At 43.7% G+C, this 22,495-nt stretch overlaps 2 protein-coding genes across 9 annotated transcripts in view; one reads left to right on the top strand and one right to left on the bottom strand.

The window, feature by feature from the left end:
- The window catches only part of LOC135717661 (solute carrier family 35 member F3), a 272,141-nt gene that overhangs the window by 117,991 nt on the left and 131,655 nt on the right, over window positions 1-22,495 (bottom strand). The gene's annotated exons all lie outside the window — the stretch shown is intronic.
- LOC135696842 (uncharacterized) overlaps window positions 13,874-22,495 on the top strand; it is a 103,911-nt gene continuing 95,289 nt past the window's right edge. The window contains exon 1 of the mRNA XM_065216372.1: window positions 13,874-14,478. Within this exon, the coding sequence (XP_065072444.1) occupies window positions 14,446-14,478 (33 nt within the window). The 5' untranslated portion in view covers window positions 13,874-14,445. The remainder of the gene's footprint in view (window positions 14,479-22,495) is intronic.

Genomic DNA, 22,495 nt, shown 5'->3' with positions numbered 1-22,495 from the left:
AAAATTAATTATTTTATTCATGGGCTTCACTTATACATTTTTGCCAAAAGATCAGCCTTATACATTCCATAAGACAAACCACATAGGTCCTATAAGCATGCATAAAAGGTATGTGTGACCGCCTATACATTTCATTTGACACATAATCTTCATTAACTTTTTGCAAGGCGTCTGCTTATTAGTTGACTTATACATTTTATGAATAATCATCAATAGAAATGTCAAAAGTTATAAGGAGATTTCTATCCGTGTATAGACTTAAAGTGAATCATTGACTACATTGGCCGCTCTCGGAATCACTGGATACCCCCAGGGGAACCTGTAGCAGGGGTCAATTGCGTTTTTACTGATCCACTTCAATTCTAAAGAAAGCATATTCATGAAAAATCCATGAAGGAAGAGCTGTCGCACGGCATGTTTTTGGTAAAAACGCAATTGTCCCCTGCTACAGGTTCCCCCGGGGGTATCCAGTGGTTCCGAGAGCGGCCAATGTGGTAAATGATTCACTTCAAGTCTATACAAAGAATATTCATGAAAATTCATGAAGAAAGAGCTGTCGCACGGCATGTTTTTGAGTTAAACCGAAATTGTCCCCTGCTACAGGTTTTCTCGGGGCATCCCAGTGGTTCCAAGAGCGGCCAATGTAGTCACTGGTCCATTTGAAGTTTAATGAATGCCTATTCATGAAAAACCATGAAGAATGAGCTGTCGGACGACATGTTTTGGTGTAAAAATGCAATTGTCCTCTGCTCCAGGTTCCCCCGGGGGCATACCGGAGGTCCCGAGAGCGGCCAATGTGGTAAATGATTCACTTTAAGTCTATAGAAAGAATATTTATGAAAATCTATGAAGAAAGAGCTGTCGAACGGCATGTTTTTGAGTAAAAACACAATTACCCCCTACTACAGGTTCCCACGGGGGCATACCGGAGGTCCCGAGAGCGGCCAATGTGATCACTAATCAATTTAAAGTCTATCAAAAGCCTATTCATGAAAAAGCTTGCAGAAAAAGCTGTCGCACGGCATGTATTGGTGTAACAACGCAATTGACCCCTGCTACAGGATCCCCCGGGGGTATCCCGTGATTCCAAGAGCGGCCAATGTGGTCAATGATTCATTTGAAGTTTATGGAAAGCCTATTCTTGAAAAACCATGAAGAATGAGCTGTCGCACGACATGTTTTGGTGTAAAAATGCAATTGTCCCCTGCTCCAGGTTCCCCCGGGGCCATACTGGATGTTCCGAGAGCGGCCAATGTGGTCAATGATGCATTTAAAGTTTATCGAAAGTCTATTGACAAGAAACCATGAAGAAAGAGCTGTCGCACGGCATGTTTTGAGTGATTAAATGATCTGCCCGCATTCAGAACCCTTCACCAGAACCGATTCCAGGGAAATGGCCATATCTCGGTTGATTATATGCCGATTTTAGTTCTTGGCATATGATTCGCTTAAAAAATGGTTCTTCTTTTGTTGTATTTACTAAAAATATATATATTTAACCAGCATCATTTATAAAGTTTCACCAAAAATTTAGCAAGTTAGACAAGCCCTCCGGAAACCCGGAATATCTCCGGTACCCGGTGACCAGGATTATTTTCGTGGCTATGCCGTAGAACAATATTAGTTTTCCAGTCAAATGCTCTTGAAAGATTTAAAATCGGATCACGAAGTTACAACACTCCAAAGTTGACCAAAAATTTGCCTATCCTAGTTATTTTGAGTAACCCCTGTTTCGAGGGTTGACCATTTTAAAAGATGTTCTTGATCTTGCAGAGGACAGTCCCATGGCTTTCAAGGTACATGTTTATGTCAGGACCGCAAATTAATTTATATGACAGTTCCAAGTGTTTTCGAAAAAACCGTGGAGCTCTAGGATCAGTTCCACACATTGACCACTTTTCCGGATTTTTCGGATCTTCCGGAGGACGGTCCGATGGCCATCTGAGTCCTTGATTATGTCATGATCCCAAATTCATTCAAATATCACAGTTCCTAACGTTTTCAAAAAATCCACGGAGCTCTAGGATCAGTTTTGTGAATTGTCCACTTTCACGGATGTTCCGGATCTTCCGGAGGACGGTCCCATGGACATCCAGGTTCATGTTTATGTCACAATCCCAAATTTTTTCTATCATCACAGTTCCTAATGTTAACAAAACGCAGAGTTCTAGGATCAGGATCGTGGATTTACCACTTTTACGGATGTTCCAGATCTTCCGCTGGACGGTCCGATGTCCATCTGGTTCCATGACCCAAATTCATCCTATAATCTCAGTTCTAAGTGTTGTTCAAAAACTGCGGAGCTCTAGGATCAGTTTTATGGATTGTCCACTTTTACGGATGTTCCGGATCTTCCGGAGGACGGTCCCATGGCCATCCAGGTACATGTTTATGTCACGACCCCAAATATTTTTGTATATCACAGTTCCTAATGTTTTCAAAAAAACCGCAGAGCTCTAGGATCAGGTTCATGGATTGACCACTTTTATGGATTTTCCGGATTTTTCGAGGACCGTTCGAGGATCCATAAATAGGAACCATGACTGTATTCTGGCTAACTGTGACCATTAATCTAAATTACAGATCTTGCGCCACTTGAAAACCCCTACAAACACACCTTTCAAAAAAACGTGTAACAACTCTTTTCGCTTTTTAAAAAAGTAGACGACTCTATTTTCAATATTTTTACAATCAAAATCATCTACAAACCCTTGAATTATAAAGGTACTACAATTTTTTAAATTGATTAAGAAATGGCTAAGTTGTGCCATTCCAAACTTGCCGTTACACGTTTTTCGGAGGCTTCGTAGTCGGCGTAAAGTTTTTTACCCACCGTATTCGGAGTGTTAACAGAATCCTATTATGAAGAGCTTTTTGAGTGTGTTGGTCTATTTTCTTTTACTTCCGTTATAATTGCTTATCTTTTGACAAATACGCGTATTTCGTCTACTACTTGCAGACTACAGCACCAGGCATGGAAAATCATTTGCATTCATTTCATACATTCATTTACATTCATTTGCCTCTAACTTTTTTCATCAACAGCATTCCGCAAAATGATGCAAAGAACTTTTGTAGGTTTTGTTATTAGCTACAACTTTTGCACATAACTCAAATCTGCATCTCCTATGCATCACGAACTAGAGCGGGCAGAACTTGTTACTGTTTTTCAGTGAATGTAAAATACATTCACTAAAAAAAGTAGTGGCTTCTGTTCGCTCTGCTTCGTCATGCATAAGAGATACGGATTTGACTTGTTAACAAATGTTGTAGTTAATAACAAACCCTACAAAAATTCAATACATCATTTTGCGGAATGTTTTTTAAGAAAAAAGTTAGAGGCAAATGAATGTAAATGAATGCACGAAATGAATGCAAATGATTTTCCATGCCTGCTCAGCACCACTCAACCTGGAAGAAACTAAATTTAGGTACAAACCAAACTGGTTAAGTAAATGTGACATGGCAGTTGGATACCTGCTGATTAATAGTAAATAATGATTAGTATATAAGTCATAGATAAAAGATGGATTCTTCAGTGGTGTTGAGCAGGCGTGGAAAATCATTTGCATTCATTTCATACATTCATTTACATTCATTTTCCGCTAACTTTTTTCATCAACAGAATTCCGTAAAATGATGTAAAGAGCTTTTGTAGGTTTTGTTATTAGCTACAACTTTTGCACATAACTCAAATCTGCATCTCCTATGCATCACGAACTAGAGCGGGCAGAACTTGTTACTGTTTTTCAGTGAATGTAAAATACATTCACTAAAAAAAGTAGTGGCTTCTGTTCGCTCTGGTTCGTCATGTATAAAAGATACGGATTTGACTTGTTAACAAAAGTTGTAGTTAATAACATAACCTACAAAAGTTCTAAACATCATTTTGCGGAATGCTGTTGAAGAAAAAAGTTAGAGGCAAATGAATGTAAATGAATTCACAAAATGAATGCAAATGATTTTCCATGCCTGATGTTGAGTACTTGGCACTAATGAAGTCTGCAAGTAGTAGACGAAATATGTGTATCTGTCAAAAGATAAGCAATTATAACGGAATTTAAAGGCAATAAATCAACACACTCAAAAAGCTCTTCGCAAAGTGTATTTGGATAAAACATCAGTTAAAGATGGCTGGAGTTATGGAGCGCCACTTAAGACCTTTATTTCCAACCAGCCCTGGTATCGACCGGACCTCACTCAAAAATATAAAATTTTCTACCTTTTGATCTAATGATAGGGTTTTGTTTCTAGATAATTTGTACGCCCACAGCCAGAGTTTTAGCTCGCTATTTATTGGCTCTAAGATAATATTTTCAGAGTACTCGACAATGAGAATTTTGACCTTTTATATTACATGAACCTGGTGAAAAATCACAAAAAATACTCTTGCATCGTTTGGTGAAAAGGTTGTAAAGATAGAAGTAGTAATAACTGAGTTATAGCATTTCGCCCGAAAAAATACCGGTGACTTGTTGTTTACACACATTTTACTATGGTCTCACACATGAAACTCATGCTTCCATACTAACCGCGACCCAAACTCGAAGAAGAATGCTCGGCGAGAAACAAATGGAATTCGGCCATGAAGGAGGAGTTGCAATCCATCGTAGCAAACTACACGTGGGAGCTGGTAGACCTGCCGGCTGGACGGAAATGTGTTGGATCAAAATGAGTGTACAAAATCAAGCGTGGCGCTCAAGGTGATATCACACGATTCAAGGCTAGGCTAGTTGCCCAGGGATTCAGCCAGCAGTACAGCACTGTTTATGACCAAATGTTTGCTCCTGTGGTGCGACAGACAACATTCCGAACTTTTTTGGTGGTTGCAGCGAAGCAAGGTATGATGGTGCGACAATATAACAACAAGACTGCCTTCCAGTACGGCACTCTTGAGGAGTAGAATTACCTCAATTTCGCCTCCTGGGTTCAGTGTTCATGGACAAGGTGTTACGTCTCAAGAAAAGTTTATACGGTCTGAAGCAGGCTGCGAGGTCTTGGAACCATAAACTGCATCCGGAGCTACTACGGCTAGGCTTCAAGTGGTGCGATTCCGATCCATGTCTGTATCGGAAGAAAGAAGATAGCCTATGGTGCTTCATTTTGGTATACGACGACCTCATCATCGCCAGCAGGAACGAGCGTATCATTGAGCGAACGACCGAAGGACTACAGACAAACTTCAACATGTCTTCGATTGGCGTTGACGACGAATCTGTAGCTCTTTACTCCTACGTAAAGTCTACGCATACGTCAGACTGTGTGTGAAATATGGCGGCCTTTGTGCTATCTGTTCACCTCACCAAAAATTCCCATAAGATACTGTAAATTTTTGCTAAAAGAGACAACTTTTCAACAATGGGCGACATACACTAGTATCACTGGAATCGTGGTGCAACGTGACAACAAGGGTGATTTCTTATTGCATCAGCTGTGGAACATTGATGAAATCGTTAAATCAGACGGGAGATGCTAAGATGAAGAAAATCCCTTTGGAACAGGGATACTTCAAGCAAGAAGATGGGAAGCTGCTTCCGGACAAAAATAGCTACCAGAAGCTAGTTGCTCTAAGAGATGAACGGCTAAAAAAAACTCTATAATAAAGTTAAAAAAAAAAGCTAGTTGTTCAGTTGCTATTTGTGTCGGTCAATACAAGACTGGACATATCGGCAGCGGTTTTTGACGTAGGACTACGTCTGTGTTTTTTACATGGGGGTACATTTTGTGAAAACCGAAAATGGAACATGTGACAAAATTATGAAAGATTTTGAACGTTAATAACCCAGCTTTCCCTGAACCAATTTCAAAAATTTTAGCACCAATCGATCAGAAATATTTCTACGCATCTGTTAAATTCAAGGCTTTGTCATTTTTCAAAATGTCACTATTGAAAACTGCACGAATGTGCAACTGTTGCTATGATAATTAAAATTATCACCGATTGCCTGCGAAAAGCGATTTCCCTAACACAGATTTAAAAGTTGAATTCCATCCGGTCTCACCAAACGGAGTTTATTCAATCACCGCGTGGTGAGTGGTGGTGTTCTCTCCAGTACACAATGAAAGGCTGCCTGCAAGCAGCGAGCTGCAGCCCACATGAGCATCCATAGAATGAGGAAGAAGAAGCTCTTTGTGAGTCGCTGTGGGCCATCTATGTCAAGCGCTAAAGAATATACACAGAGAGAACCCCGCTCAAATTCCTATTCCTACACAAACCACAAGCTCCTGCTGCAGTTAACAAATAAGATTTATTATATAAGACCACGTAGTCCTACGTCACTATTGCGTACAACCCCATAGGACTGTCCCTTGTAGTTTTATCCTCAGTAGGAAAACGAGCTGTCCTACACAAACCGACTGGAACGAGCTCAAGCGGGTAGCTTGCTACCTGAATGGAACCAGGGACCACTGGTTACGAGTAAGCAGTAACAACGAACAGAAAGGCCTGATCAGTTTCTCGGACGCGGATGGGGCCGAATGCAGAGAAGCTCGAAAGTCCAACACCGGATTCTTGATTAAATTCAATGGGCGTGCAGGAAATAATCCTGTGTCATTATCCACCACAGAGGCAGAATGCGCGGCCACACAGGAGATATTCTTCTCGGCGAAGAACAGGAGAATCCCGTTATCTACGAAGACAACCAGAGTGCACTAAAAATGCTGGAATCCGGAAAATTCAGCGACAGACAAAAAATAAAGGTGAGATCCAGTTCGTCTATTGCCAAACCGAGCAAATAACTGTTGATCTGCTGACGAAACCGATAGGAAGGATCCGTATGGCCAAGCTTCGGGTGATGAGCGGATTGGAAGTCCAGTGTTGAGGAGTGTTCGCGAATCGAAGCAATATATAAGTTTTCTCTGTAACTTTCAAACTTCATTTTCAAATAAATCGTTCACTACTTCAAGTTCCCTAAATTTCCACTAATTATTCTACGAGAAAAAGGAGGACACTTCCGGAGAACTTCGAGATTCGGGCGTAATTGCTTTTGTTAACAAACTCGTAATTTGCCGATTTCTCGCGAATTAAAGCTCAATCTAAAAAACTAACAACACAAACAGGATGAGGAATGGTTTCTCTATCATTTGGCATAGTATGTTTGCGAGATTGTTCTTTAATTCGCGATAAATAGGCGATTGACGTGTTTGTTTACAAAAGCAATTACGCCCAAATCTCAAAGTTCTCCGGAATTGCAAGTCTTGTATTTTGTTTTGTGTATCGATTAGACGGGATGACTGAAAATGACATTTCTGGATCAACAATAGAAAAGGGCCCATCAGCATTTGTAAACAAATCGTTCCAAAGTCCATTCCTCACAAATCGAAGGCCGCTCACACAAACCAACACCATCATCGTGTAGGTAGAAGTTTCCCCTATCCGATGATGTTGTTGGTTTGCGTGGGTGGCCTTCGCTTTGTGAGTAAAGGGCTTTGGAACGGTTTGTTTACAAATGCTGATGGGCCCTTCTCTATTGTTGATCCAGATTTGACGCTGAAAAATACCGACCAGCTCTATCATGGCCTGTTTTCCAGCCATTGCTTTTCAGATTTTTACAGGCCAGTGACAAGGCCTATACCATCAGCAGCGTTTGACAGTAGGCAGCATGTCCTGGGCTCAAATCGTTTATTTTGCTGTTCTGGGCCCGCTGTCACGGTATAACATGCTGCCTACGCGCCTGCCACTGGGCTGGATTTTTATCAAGTACGGAACATGATATGAGCTATATCAAGCACTGTTCGTGATATAGGGTGACAGGTCGGTTATATGGTATATCAAGTAATATAGAACGTGATATAGCTGGTGATATAGAGCGTAATGAGAACATGGTATTAGCATACAGGTAACTCTAAGACTAGTAGGTCCCGAAGAAACGTGCTCAACTTTTTGGCTCAGCTCTGGTACTATCTTCGGTCTCAAGCTAATCGATGCACCCCTCGAAACATAGGAAAATCCACCAACCCCTCATTTTATCTGTCAAACTTTCATAGCGATTCAAAACAAACATAGGGTAGTACTAGAATTTTGATTAGCACGGGGTACGTTAAACGATTTGCTTGGGACCAATAGGCTAGTCAAGTAGTGAGCCAATTTAAAATCTTTAGTTTCCACCGGTTGATATTAGATCTACAGTTTGTCGATAATTCTTAATTCAGGTTCTGTGTGTATTGTTCCCAGTCAAGGGGTAAGTCACGTCGCAATCATCTCTGACCCGTACCGCGTCCCAACCGGCAACGGGAATTGGGTCACGGACGCGTCGGGGATGGCGGCGATATGCACGATGGGGAGCTTCCCCATTCAGGAGGTAGTCGTGTCCAACTCGAGCGAGGGATTCGTGATCGCCAGGGTTAACGGAGTATACTTAAGTAGCTGCTATGCTCCGCCCAGGTGGTCTATCGAGCAATTCTCGCAGATGGTGGACAGACTGACTGCGGTACTTGTCGGCCTAAGACCGGTGGTCATTGCGGGCGACTTTAACGCATGGGCGGTAGAGTGGGGTAGCCACCACACCAACCAGAGAGGATGCATCCTACTGGAGGCAATGGCCAAGCTGGACGTTGTACTATCCAACACCGGCTCGGTCAGTACCTACAGAAGGAATGGTGCAGAATCCGTCATCGACGTGACATACTGCAGCCCGAGTTTGGAGGGCAACCTACACTGGAGGGTCGATGAGGGTTACACTCATAGTGACCATCAGGCGATTCGGTACAGTGTGGGGCCAGGTGAGAGGCGAGTGGCAGGAGGAAATTCTTCCTGCGCTCGAGGCTGGCGGACGTCGTTCTTCGAGGAGGAGGTCTTCGGCGAAGCACTGAGGCGGGAGCGAATAACCCCGGATCTGACGGGGGAAGAACTGGTAGCAGCACTGACAAGGGCGTGCGATACAACCATGCCTAGGAGAGCCTATCCCAGGCATGGCCACAGACCGGTGTACTGGTGGAGCGAGTCGATTGCTATCCTCAGGGCGTCTTGCCTCCAGGCGAGAAGGAGAATGCAACGAGCTCGTACGACTGAATCTCGGGAGGAACGCCGCGTCGCTCTCCGAGCGGCTAAGGCAGCCCTCAATAAAGAGATCGCCAGACGCAAGCGCGCGTGCTTTGACAGCCTATGCCAAAGCGCCAACACGAACCCATGGGGGGATGCTTACAAAGTGGTCATGGCAAAGACCCGCGGCGTGACGGCACCTCCGGAGAGATCACCAGCGGTACTGGCTCCGATCGTTGGGTTCCTGTTCCCGCGTAGGGACGTAGACTCCTGGCCGCGGATCCCAGGCGCGGATCAGGGAGAAGTGTCTAGAGTGACGAACAGTGAACTTGGCGGTATTGCCAGGTCGATGGTGGTGGGCAAGGCCCCGGGCCCAGATGGGATCCCGGTTGTGGCTCTGAGGGCGGCCGTTGCGGAAAATCCAGACATGTTCCGTTCTGTTTTTCAGACTTGTCTGGACGTAGGCGTCTTCCCAGACGCGTGGAAGCGGCAGAAGTTGGTGCTGCTTCCGAAGCCAGGAAAACCCCCTGGGGACCCGTCAGCATACAGACCCATCTGTTTGCTGGACACCACTGGGAAACTGCTTGAGAGGGTCATCCTCAACAGGCTGTCGGCCCACACCGAAGGTGTAGACGGCCTGTCAAGCAGCCAGTACGGGTTCCGAAAGGGCAGATCCACGGTGGACGCCATCCGCGACGTCATCCAGACGGCAGAGGTGGTCCATCGGAAACGAAGGGGCATTCGCTACTGCGCGGTGCTAACCTTAGACGTGAAGAACGCGTTCAACAGCGCGTGCTGGGGGGCGATAGCCCGCTCGCTACACCAGCTCCAAATTCCCGGAGGGCTTTATAAGATTCTGGAAAGCTACTTCCAGAATCGTGTGTTGACGTACGACACAGAAGATGGCGAAAAATGCGTTAGAGTCACCGCAGGTGTGCCACAAGGCTCCATCCTGGGCCCGGTGTTATGGAACGTCATGTACGATGGACTGTTGAGGATAAAATTCCCGGTAGGCGTGAAAATTGTAGGTTTTGCCGACGATGTCACGCTGGTAGTCTGCGGGGAATCCCTCGAGGAGGTAGAGCTGATAGCGGCCCACTGCGTCAGGCTTGTGGAGGAATGGATGAGAACCAGGAAACTGGAGCTCGCCCATCACAAGACGGAAGTGGTCGTAGTCAACAATCGCATGTCAGTACAGCATGCAACGTTGACAGTCGGCGGAAGCACAATTAGGTCTGTGCGCTCTCTAAAACTCTTGGGGGTCATGCTCGACGATAAGCTCAGCTTCGGCTGCCACGTCGAGTACGCCTGCAAGAGAGCGTCTATGGCTGTGGGGGCATTATCCCGTATGATGTAAAACAGCTCAGCAGTGAATGCCAGTAAGCGCAGGCTCCTCGCTGGGGTCGTAGTATCTATCCTCAGATACGGCGGCCCTGCGTGGGCTGCGGTACTGGATATTGACTGCCACAGGCAGAAATTAGAGAGTACACACAGGCTAATGTGCTTAAGGGTGGCCAGTGCATACCGCACTATCTCGAGAGAGGCCATCTGTGTCATAGCAGGGATGATGCCAATCAGCCTTATCATTAAGGAGGATGTGGCGTGCTATGACGCGAGGACCGTTCGAGGGGTGCGCAACAACGCGCGAGTTGTGTCGACCGCGAGATGGCAATTGGAGTGGGAAAACTCCACAAAGGGGAGGTGGACTTACCGCTTGATACCTTCCGTATCAAGCTGGGTCAACAGGCGCCATGGGGAAGTAAACTTCCACCTGACACAGTTCCTGTCAGGCCATGGCTGCTTTAGGAGCTACCTGCATAGGTTCGGACATGCAATAAGTACTCCCATCTGCCCCACTTGTGCTGGTGTCGAGGAGACCGCCGAACACGTCGTGTTTGCCTGTCCACGTTTCGAGCCAGTATCGAGCGCTATGCTAGCGATATGCGGAGCGGATACCAGTCCGGACAACATCGTTCATAGGATGTGTGGTACCACCGAGAACTGGAGCGCGGTGGTGACTGCGGTCACCCACATAGTTTCGGTATTACAACGACAGTGGCGAGCCGAACAGCAGTTACCTACTGCCCGACCAGATCGTTAGAGTATTGCTAGAGAGACGCCATAGCGCTGCAGCGGCCCCTCCCACGAAGTAATGCCTTCGGGTGGTTCCGGGGAGGTCAAAGGCCAAGCGCACAGGGTAAGGTTTAGTGGGTCGGGAGTGAAATTCTCCCATCCCCACACCCTGAGTTCCTTCTCAGGTGTCTGTGAGCAAACTCCCCTCTGTATGAAAAAAAAAAAAAAGGGTAAGTCACTCAGCATATTGTTCTGAAATAAGATTTGGCACAGCTTGGGCACATCCATCGGCACTTCTTCGGCACAATCTCATAGGCATTGGATTGTTGTAAATAAAATGGGAGCACTGCTGGATAACTGTCATTGAAGTTGTTCACAATATTACGTGCTGTTTGACTGTATATTTGGGAACATCCTCTAATTGAATATACCAGAGGAACTCAGACCAGCAGTTCACTTATAGATCTAACTACGAAATGTAGGTTCTAGAGTGTGCTCAAGAGAAAGAGGCATTAATGTTTTATTATTCAGCGTTTATTGGACGTCTTTGTTCCTTAAACAGAGATGATGTATACACTTCCCAACAAACATTGGAAGCAGAACAAGAGCTTGTTCAGTCAAAAATTTGCTTCTTCAGCTAAAACATAGCTTATTCAACCTTTAAGCAGCTCAAATTGTTTGTTGGGTTGATTATCATGTGAATTAACGTTTGAATTAGACACGATTATTCAACTGCAGGAAAATTTACCCAAAAATAAAGAACGGTAGAGACAGACAGAGTTGTCTTTTTTTTAGTGATTGTGTTTGGAGCAGAGTTAATTACTATTCAATATGAATACACCTTTCTTAATTTTGTTGAACTAGAATTCAAAATGTATAACAGTTTCCCGATAACACCTAATAATTGTGAGTAGGCGAATTTATTATTGAACCCTATAATAGGAAGTCGATCTTTTGCGTTCTTTGATCCATAGAAACCTTTTCTCACATACTACTACAATGAAAGATATAACCGAACCCACGAACCGAATTGTATTTTCCAGAGTTAGTTGAAATATAGCACTTGTATGAAGCAGACGATATCGCTTGTTCACCTAAGGCATACGAATTCCGCGTAATCCGAAAGTACCTCGAGTTGTAATTATCGGTCGAAAGAAGTAGCCGCGAAGGTGTCCGCTTTGAGTCTCATCGGTCGCAAACTTCAGCGTTGTGTGAGTTCACCAAGAAGAATTCCATCTCTGAACAGATTGTTTTCATTATTTCTGACAAAACACGCACCACACAGATACTAGAAAATTTATTACATACATATACATGTCCGTTTGCATGGGTTTCATACCATGTACCTTTCGATCACCTACCGCTTGCGTTGCCATCTGAGCTATCAATTCTACCACTTCAACTATTCAATTTCCATGTTAAGAATGCTGGGTTATTTATTAAACTAAATCAATTAATTTGCTGTCGTGAGTGATGTGATCGATGATTACGATTTAGAACACAAATAAAAAAAAAAGGATTGCGCTTGAGATTGAACTCGCCACCTTCTACTTGAAAAGCGGAAACGGTAACCAATACTCTACTGATTTCGTCTTGTTGTTAAACAAAACCAGTGTTGTGGAATAATGAATCTAATACATCGTTTATACGCATAGCGGTATAAGAGCTATTTTGCTGACTGTATTCACCTTTATACAGCAATATTGTAAAGCAATGCAATGAAATCTAATAATGGAGCTAGAAAACATTTATAAGACGCCTAATAAAGCATTTTATCAAAACAGTCGAATTAAAGCGTAATATGTGACTTTGTGCGTTATTTGTGACTTTGAATAGTTTGTTGGGATGTTCCCTACTGGTTCCAACTCTTTCCCGCCGCTGATAGACCGTTGCTTTTCACATCACGAAAGGCTAGGTTTTTGGTCAGCCTTTGAGGGCATTATAAAACACCAAAACACACCCCAAAACAACGGGTTGCCAGGATGGATATTTTACAAACAATCGCAGCTTGCTCTATGACCGGCACAATTGGCACACCTGCGGCACACTGTCAACAAATATGACCCAAGATTGGTATGTGAAATGACCTACCCCTTGTTCCCAGTAGGTTTTCCAAGGATTCCTGTATGATAATGTGTTTGAGATCATATAATGAAGTTTCATCCGGTACAAGCTAGCCTTAAATCACAACCTACAGAAAGTGCAGTCCTCATAAATTAACTTCACAAGCACGCACATTTGAAACAATTTACGACTCATTGCTGTTGATTGCAACAACAAACAGCAGCAACACTTTGATCCAATTTACCCACCTAATCCACATTAATCAACTTGCTAAAAGTCCCACATGGCACAGTACAATTTCAAGTACGCCATGGTGAAGGTAATCTACATTACTTTGCAATGGTTTTTGGCTCATGATCACCGTGTTTCACTCCCGTGCCTCCAAGTCCAACTACCCCGCCTCAACAGCAATCAATTTTAGGCTATCAGCAATTGAACTGATGCATGTAAAACCATTAAAATTCCCCAAAAAAGAGAAAGACACCCCTCAGTCTCAAGCGTAAACCTCTCGAGGATCCCGACCGGATCCGAGCTAGTAGCCACCGTCGCGACGTGCCGGCCGATCCGCGAGACTGAAGCTTTCGTAGCGATCCGACACCGCAGACGGCTTCAGTCTGTAACGATCGTTTGAACACACCACGCTGCGGCTCCGATCGCAGTAGCCTGTTTCGTGTACGCGCGCGCACATGTTGCCATTGTAACAGACATTTTATTCGGAACGAACTATCCTATCCTTCCACCCGTCCGTCGAAACGAAGAGCCTGCTACTACTCTCTGCCTTGGGGGTTTTGGTCAAGGGGCGCGTACGAGTTTTCGCGAGCAAGTGTAAATAGGAAGCGAGTTGAATAAGAAAAAAAAAATCAAACAACGGAACGAAACAAAATTGCAAGTGATTGCCAATTTTTATTTTTGCATACCGTTTGCAGAAGAAGTGAGTGTGTAAACAAGGAAAACGCGAAAAATATCGGCAAGTGAAAAAAAATTCTTCAAATTTTGCCGAAAGTGATTGATCTTTTTTTTTCGGGTGATTTCAAGAATCGTTTCTTGTTCCGGAACGTAATTGGTCAAGAGAAAACGGATCCAATCAGCATCGATAGACGACGGAGTTGCAGCAGAAGCCGAAGCAGAAGCAAAAGGAGAGGAAGAAAAGTGAAGGAAAAAATAAATTGCAAGGTCGTTCAAATTTCCTAGTTATTCGATCGCTGTGTGTGCGTGCGTGTGTGTGTCTGTGTCTGTGCGTGGCGATCCAACTCACCTAATTAGAATATACAACCCATGTATGCACGCACCATATGAGTGCTGCTGGCTGGTGTCGAGAATAAAGTCCAATGAAGATGAGGGTTTTGGTGTTATTATTGGTTGTAAGTATAATTGGATGGGTTCGAGTTACAGAACCTTTTAAAAACTGATGATTGATATAATTGATGCAAATGATTTAATGGTTCGGAAGCTGCTGCCTGATTGCTGTAGGGACATTCCACAGTGCTGAGGTATGTTGAGGAAAATAATGGGTCAAACCGTGCAGCGAGTAAAATATGTCGAGCATGCAAAGCATGATGATGCATTTTCGTCTAAGCAGCATAATGGAATCGTTCGGTTTCCCTGTGTTAAATAAGTGATCTATAATTGTGTGGCATTACTGATCAATGAATGTTCTTTATTTCAAGGAAACGTATAAACGATTGGAATCGAATTCAACTGCGCAGTCAAAAATGACTTCGTGGGTTTGTTCTACGTAGATTCGCACAACAATGTGGTGGCTGAGAATTTTACACTTGACGGTGCCTATATTATTCAACTAAATTACTTATGGATTGGTACCAAGCCTGTTAACATGCAGTGTGTGAAATTTCTCCGTTTTTTAGTTCAGTTTCAACTCCGTCTAAAGCTCTTACTGATGACGACGCGCTTTTAAGGAGTAAGTACCTACATCAAACTGTGTCTACGGAACTAAAGGTCAACTAAAATTTGAAAGGGAAAAACGTCGAATTGGACAAAAGGTCGCTTGGAAAAAACGTTGAATGAAATTTAAAGGAACACAGTTCAGACGACCAACTGTCTACTCATGTTTTGAAGAAGAATGCAACTCCAAGAATGAGGAATAACGTTCTAGCGTTTTCCGTTGGAATGTTCAATTGACTTTATTTTATTCAAAATACAGTGCATTCCCGATTATGTCAGCCCCTACTCAAATTTTAGGCTGACAAAAACGGGAAACTGACAAAATCAGCAAAAAAATCCCATTAATTTTTTAATCAAAACTATTACAGAATAATGAAATCCTTATAGGGTACGGGGTGCTATGGGATAATATGGCCATCAGCGCTTATTTACGTGTTTTGAAAACCAAATTTAATGGAGTTTCACCCATAATCACTAGAAGAGCTGCAGAACAGTCATCTGGGAAATTGTTTACATCAAGTAGTCTTTTAATAGTACGAGAAAAAACGCTGTTGGTCATATAACGCCAGGGTACGTTTTAGCCCACCTTGTCGTATTATTTGTAAAAACTCTTCTAAACCATCAAATAATTAGAATTATTGAAATAATTTTCCTTTGACGATAGTGAAATATGTATCAACTTTCAAAGCAGAGAAAATGGGGGGGGGGGGGCGGTGGGTATCAACTTTATCAACTTTATCAACTTTATCAACTTTATCAACTTTATCAACTTTCAAAGCAGAGAAAATGAGGGGGGGTCAAACAGCCAGACCTGTATTGAAGTTGGCATAGGGTGGTATCCACTAGTTGCCTAGTGTAGCTCGACTAAAGCCCATTCCTTACTGAGCCTGAAGCAACTACTTCGAGGGGGCGGCACTTCTCATACTCTCAGTGCTAGCTGGCGTTGCTAGATCGCTGCTCTTCTCTCCATTCCAAGTGCCTTCCTCTGGACACATTTCATCGACGAGATTCTCCAAGCCAAGGACAGGCATCTCCCTTCGCACTGTCTCGCACCTTTGACAGTCAACCGTCACCAGACAGGAACTGCGTTCAGTTGTGGTTGATTTCTCCGTGTTTTCTGTTCACATAGGTCGAAAGAATCGGTAATAACCGATGCGTCCATCCACCTTGTTCCACTCCTATTGCCACTTTGTCAAAGACTCCGCTTTTACCACTTTCCGTACTCAACCGGCTTCTCTCAGACTGTAGCACTCGCTGTCCTCCACCGGGTGATGCCGATAGGGATCATTCCGGCGATAGGGCATACTGCTTTCGATGAGATGGTTCTGTACGCACTCACGACCAGCGTTGCCAGTTCATTTCCAAGAAAATCTGTCCAGTTAGAATATAAAATCTGGAAAAATCTGGAATGCTCAGAAACAGCCAAATACGTAAAAATCCTATTTTAAAATATTGTTGCTACAGATGAAAACTGGCATAACCCACTAGCAAAAATCGATTTTACTCTTGATCTATCCGTTATAGATAGTATCGGAAGTGGTGCGCATTATAGCGTATCATTGTGCGATTCAAGCGCAATTCTTTCGACGCTATGTGTAACGTTTAGAGAGATAGTAAAATTGATTTTCACTAGTGGTTTTCAACTGTATCGATAATAATGCTATTGAAATCAAATTCATGTAGGGGAATTTACGTATTCTCGGCAACCTAAGCAGCGACCTTCTTTCTATAGCCTTTTTCTCTATGGAACGCACACATATGCAGTATTGGTTTGTTTAAAATCTTTTGCTGCCAGCTGCTCTAACAATTTCAGTCGAAAGAATTGTCAAAAACTGGTTTGAAACGCTTTTACAAAGCTCCAATCTTCTCTAGTGAGTACACCACTGGCGCCGCTGTTTAAAATTTTGATAAAATATAATTTATTGTCAACTTATTATGCGCCAACATTTTTCTCAGTGTATCTCAGTGTGCCACAGCTGTACGGGCAGTGCCAAGAAGTCATTGAACTGACTTTTATTTGCTTGTGAATAATGCCTTGCTTGGCAACCCGGTATTTTAACAGCTCTTGTTTTTGTTTTGTTTTATAATGTTTTCAAAAACGACACGGACTCCCGTTGGGACTATACACTGGATGCATCCGTCTCCAAGGATGCCTGCAACGGACGAGCTCCGTTGCTACACGATCCTTCCATCTTCGGCGGAAGGCCGACCCCGCACAACGAACGTCAATCATTAGTCAACCAGCCCTTCTGGGAGCCGGCGAAGGAAACGGATTTGCACCACTCGAGTATCATCCGTGGGAAAACTGGAAACCAACACCGGCCAGAACACACGTCGGACTGATGAAGGACGCACCGCTGACCCGAAACGGACCAGTCAACTTCATTCAACCGGCACAGCAACAGGGCGCGCAGTGATGATGGTCTACGGACTCGATAACAACACAGCCAACACCGATAAGCTGTTCAATCTGTTCTGCCTGTATGGAAATGTTGTCAGGATCTCGGTCAGGATAAAGTTCCTGAAGACCAACGAAGGTACCGCCATGGTCCAGATGGGAGACGCCATCGTTGTTGAACCAGTCGAACGCAGCATCCATCACTTGAACAACATCGAATTAATGGAAATGATGGTAGCAATATTCAAATTGCATTTTCCAAGCAGAACTACTTGTCAGAGTCCACCAACCCGTACACCCTGCCAGACAATTCGACAAGACGGTCCTCCAACATTATACGTTGAATGATGGAATTGTTGGTGTAGCAGCCACCGCCATTCGAGCAGCTTGAATGGTCGGATGGTATAGTTTTTGTTTGGTTGTTTACTTTCCGATTAAATCTCAAACACCGCTTGTCGAGACCGGACCGAGATTTCCAGCGTCGACCTCGGCTATACGAATTAGCGATGCAACTCCCGCGGCTGCTTCCAATGCTGCTGCTGCTGATCCTTCTGCTGGTCCGTCTCCTGTAAAATTCGCCAAAAAAGACGGACCAGCAGCAGCATTGGAAGCAGCCGCAGCCGTGGGAGCTGCATCGCTAGTTCGTGCAGCCATGACCGGAAACCTTGTTCAGGTCAAGATACCGATGTCAGCTGTTCTTCGTCTGGGAGGAAATGTGGATGCGACTGTCGTCACGGGTGTAACGATTTTGAGAATCCATGGCGAGACTTGGTGGAGATTCACGGTTGTTTTGAAAATAATTTTATTATATTGTGGCAACATCAATAACCAATTTTGACACATGCACACTGCAAGCGCAGAAAAAGTTCAGGGTTGCCAGTAACTTTAAAGATCATAAAAATTGTAACCATGGGTGCCAGACAGCACCAATGATTTCGCCCGGGTGTGTCCAAGTTTGATTTTGGCACACTGTGTAGAGTGACTAACCCCTTGAATACAATACAATGTAAAAACTGACCATGATAAAGTCAAAATTTCAGAACACTTTTTTTGATGTATAGCAACGGAACTAAATTGCTTCCCTGTGGAACACCAACTGCCAAATTTCACGGAATATTCATTGTTGCATTGATCCAACGTATTGTGTTCAGTCAGAGAGAGAGAGTGAAAGAGAGAGAGAGAGCTTCCATGAATTGATTGGCAACGCTTCTTATCTCATAATGTTATCGCTTTCGCAGTAAGACTTGGTGATCGATGGCTTTTTTGAGATCAAAGAAGGTAACTCCCATGATTATTACGGAAAGGTTGCGTGTTCACTACAGTCGGTTGTAGATTCCTCTGAAAAAAAATATATATATACAGACGATGAAAGTGGGATTCTTACATTTGATGTATTTCGCGTTTAGCTAACGTGTAATAGTTATACTCTAAACAAAAACCGAACCCACCGATCATCGATGAACGCAGTATATAACTTCGATATCAATCCGCTCAATTAGTCGAAGGCTCGATTAACCCCAGTTGATTATCTCAGCTGATCCATCTCCTCGCATTAAGACAGGCTCACGCACCAGATGGCTTGCTCTTTGTATGTTGCTTCTTTTACCATTCATCGATTCACCGATGGTTAATGCCTCGAGACGATACCTAGCTCCCATTCCACTCGAATAGCTCATCGAAAGCAATGCTATGCCAAAAATTGCACTACCTGCCAAGTCAGTGGTGGCGGTGTCTGCAAAAACATAAATTACGAGCAGTTATCCAACTGAAAAACCATTGGATAATCCCGCTCAAGACGAACCCCGTTGGCTCTTTACGTCCAAATCGAACTGTAACAGACAGCCTATCATTTTTTTTCCTTCACCCTTTATTTTTCAATTCAATGAAATCCACCAAATTAGCCAGTGGCAAAACTAATAATAAACACAAGCACTTCAAGAGCTGTGCTTTGCCGAGTGCTCTGCCGTATGTTATTTTCCACCATGATGGCGTGGGTTTCGGCAGCGCAGTGCCATGACTTCAACCACTCCATGCGAGAGAAGCGACGAACTCCCTTCCCTGTTCTTCGTTCAGTAATTCCAGCTCAGCTCAAATCCGTGTGATGCAAATTGATTCCCTTAGAACTTGTATGCAAAATATCCCATTTGCTTCAAATTGGGCTGGCAGGAGTTAAAGCTGAGTGACCTTGAACGGCGACAAGGTGCTGTGGCTTGAGAGGTGCTTAATTGGATATTGCTGACTACCTCCGCCATCGCACCACCACCACAGACCACAAACTACGTCTAAATTGGATTAGCAGCCTTACCGAGGCCACGGAATAGCCGGATTTGGCGAGACACTTATGCTTTCTTATTAGTCGCTACTGCTGGCTGCTGTTTCCAGTTCATAAGGTTCTTTGAAAGTTGAACAAACTAGCCAGCAGGCTTAAATGTTTGTCACGAACCAAAGGCGGATATGGTTTGATGTTTACCAGCAAGTTTTTTGTTTTTTGTTTAATTCTGTTCTGGTGAAGTGAAGGGGAAAAATGGCTTCGATCGCCAATGGTGCGCGGAAAGGGGATCGTTCTGCTCGATTTAAGGTTGGAATTTTTCGGCAAGTGTCGACCGAAAATTGAAACTTTGTGGACGTACTTGAGACGCGGAGGAATTTCATCAGCCGGTTAGTCAGTCAGCCAGTGTCCATTATAACGTACAATTTAGTTGGCGGTCGTCGTTGGCGGTTGCACTAACGTCGGCTTTTTGCATCATCATCGTCATCATGGAGGTGATTTATGACTTGCACGAGTCGTGCACGGGAAACGAGATCGATCCGTTTTTTCGAGGTTTCTAATTGACACACCAGCAGTGGTCGGCGGGGGGCAGTTTCCTAATCGGATTAGAGTGGAAGTATTTTAATTGCGCTATGTTGTCTTTACTGCATATGGGATTGGTGTTAGGCTTAGTCAATTCGGCGAAGGACTGCTTTCGACTGCTGGCTCACTGGGAATGGGAGGGCAAAACATTGAACTTGAGTTCACTTCGGAGTGGTTCCGAAAACTGTCAGAACATGCTTGACGATATTCAAGTGGGTCAAACAATGCATAGAGGAGGGTTTACACATCACATCGGTCTTTACAATGAGGTGAGTCATAGGCGTTTACAATTTGATTTCGAGGCATATACAGTGAGCATACATTTTAACAGAATTCAAGCGATGTATGTCACGTCATAGCTTTAAATATTTGTCGTAGTGGTGATCATGGACAGGGAGGATTATGACTCACGCGTCCATGATATGATTAGCTCCGGTCCGTACGAAGAATGCAAATTTAAGAATGGCAAGTCTAAAGATCCTCTCAATGCAATGATCGAGGAATCAAATTTTGCACGGCACAATGTAGCGCGTCTGATGGGAGAAGATAAGTTTGTAAGAAAGTTCAACGTCCCCAATCCGATGGTGGCATCGCTATATTGTCTACCGAAGATCCACAAAAATCCGGTTGGAATGAGACCCATTTCGTCAAATATCCGCACACCCACCGAGAAAATGGCAGCGTGGCTAGTAGATGAAATGAAGAACTACCCCGTAACGCATGGAAAAAGTGTTAAAAATTCGGTAGATTTGGTTGAGCAGCTAGAAGGGTTCAAGTTGAGACGAGGTGAGATTTTGGTATCGTTTGATGTTGCAGCACTATTCCCTAGCGTACCAATCGCCGACGCTTTAAGAAGCCTGCGTCAACATCTAGAACGCAGTCGAGCGCCACACAATCACATCCAGGCTTATCTGCTTGTGGCTGAGGTATGCATGAACCAGAATTTTTTCACTTTTAGAGGGAAATTTTACAAACAAACGTTTGGTCTAAGCATGGGCAGCAAACTTTCGCCTCTCCTGGCGAACATCTTCATGAGTTTCCCAGTGTTTGGAGGCGCTATGTAGATGATGTTTTTGTACCAGTGAAAGAACGCTACTTAGAACAAACTGTAAGTCTACTTAACTCCCGGCACAGTTCAATAAAATTCACGGTAGAAAAAGAGGTGGATGGGAAATTGCCTTTTCTGGATCTAATGATAACCAGAAAGGAGAACGACACCCTGAAATTTGGTATTTATCGCAAACCGACGTCCACCGATCGCTACATTACTTCCGATTCCAACCACTTTGGAGCTCAAAAGCAAGCCGCTTTTCACTCCATGGCACACCGTGTTTACAATGTACCCATGGAGCATGACGAGTTTGCAGAGGAAAGAATTCGTATCTACAAAGCGGCTGAAGTGAATGGGTACGAAAAGGAGTTCGTGGACAAAATTCTCCGAAAACACAAACGAAAGAAGCACCGACAAAATATAACCACACTAGAACCAATGGGAGAAGAAGTAAAAAGAATCAGTCTGCCGTTCTATCCCAAAATTACGAATCCAATCAAATCCACACTCAAGCGACAAGGACTGCAGGTAGTACACAAGAGCGACAAAACTTTGCGTGACCTGTTGTGTAATTTGAAAGATAAAGTTCCGCCGGATGAACAGTCTGGAATTTATCAAATTCCATGCAAGGATTGTCCTTCAGTCTATATTGGACAAACGCGCCGCAAAGTAAAGGTCCGCCTAAAGGAACATAAACATGCTGTAGACAACAGAAAGTCAAATGAATCAGCTGTGGCAGTACACACAATTAGCTTAAACCATAACATTGACTGGAAAGGTGCAAAACTCATTAAATCCGTCAGAAAAACTACACATCTAAACGCCTGGGAATCATCATTTATCATCAATGCTGCTGAACCATTAATGAATGAAGATGAACCCCCCATTATATCCTGCCTTTTCAACCAAGTAATCAGTCGGACATTGTCCCGTAGATGGGCAGCATCACGCCCGAAACCGGTCGACAGTAAGGTAAATTTTAATTTATTTTAAAGTTGTAAGAACGATAAGTGTTGTGTCTGGTCTCGCGTCGCGTCTTGTGAATGATTTGTCGTAGATTGAACATTTCGCTAGGAGTCTTTATAGGTTTGATCTTACACCCTTAGCAGTGCAGAGTTTTGGCGTTATTGACAGTATGTCGTAAATGCAGTTCAGCGCTAAGGACGTAGAGACATA

Source organism: Ochlerotatus camptorhynchus, unplaced genomic scaffold (genome assembly GCF_037179485.1).
Source record: "Ochlerotatus camptorhynchus isolate MF236.1 unplaced genomic scaffold, CSIRO-AGI_Acam_v1.1 ptg000062l, whole genome shotgun sequence".
Taxonomy (NCBI): Eukaryota; Metazoa; Arthropoda; class Insecta; order Diptera; family Culicidae; genus Ochlerotatus; species Ochlerotatus camptorhynchus.
Note: the sequence above shows the minus strand (reverse complement) of the source record. Positions and strands in the feature narration are given on the sequence as shown.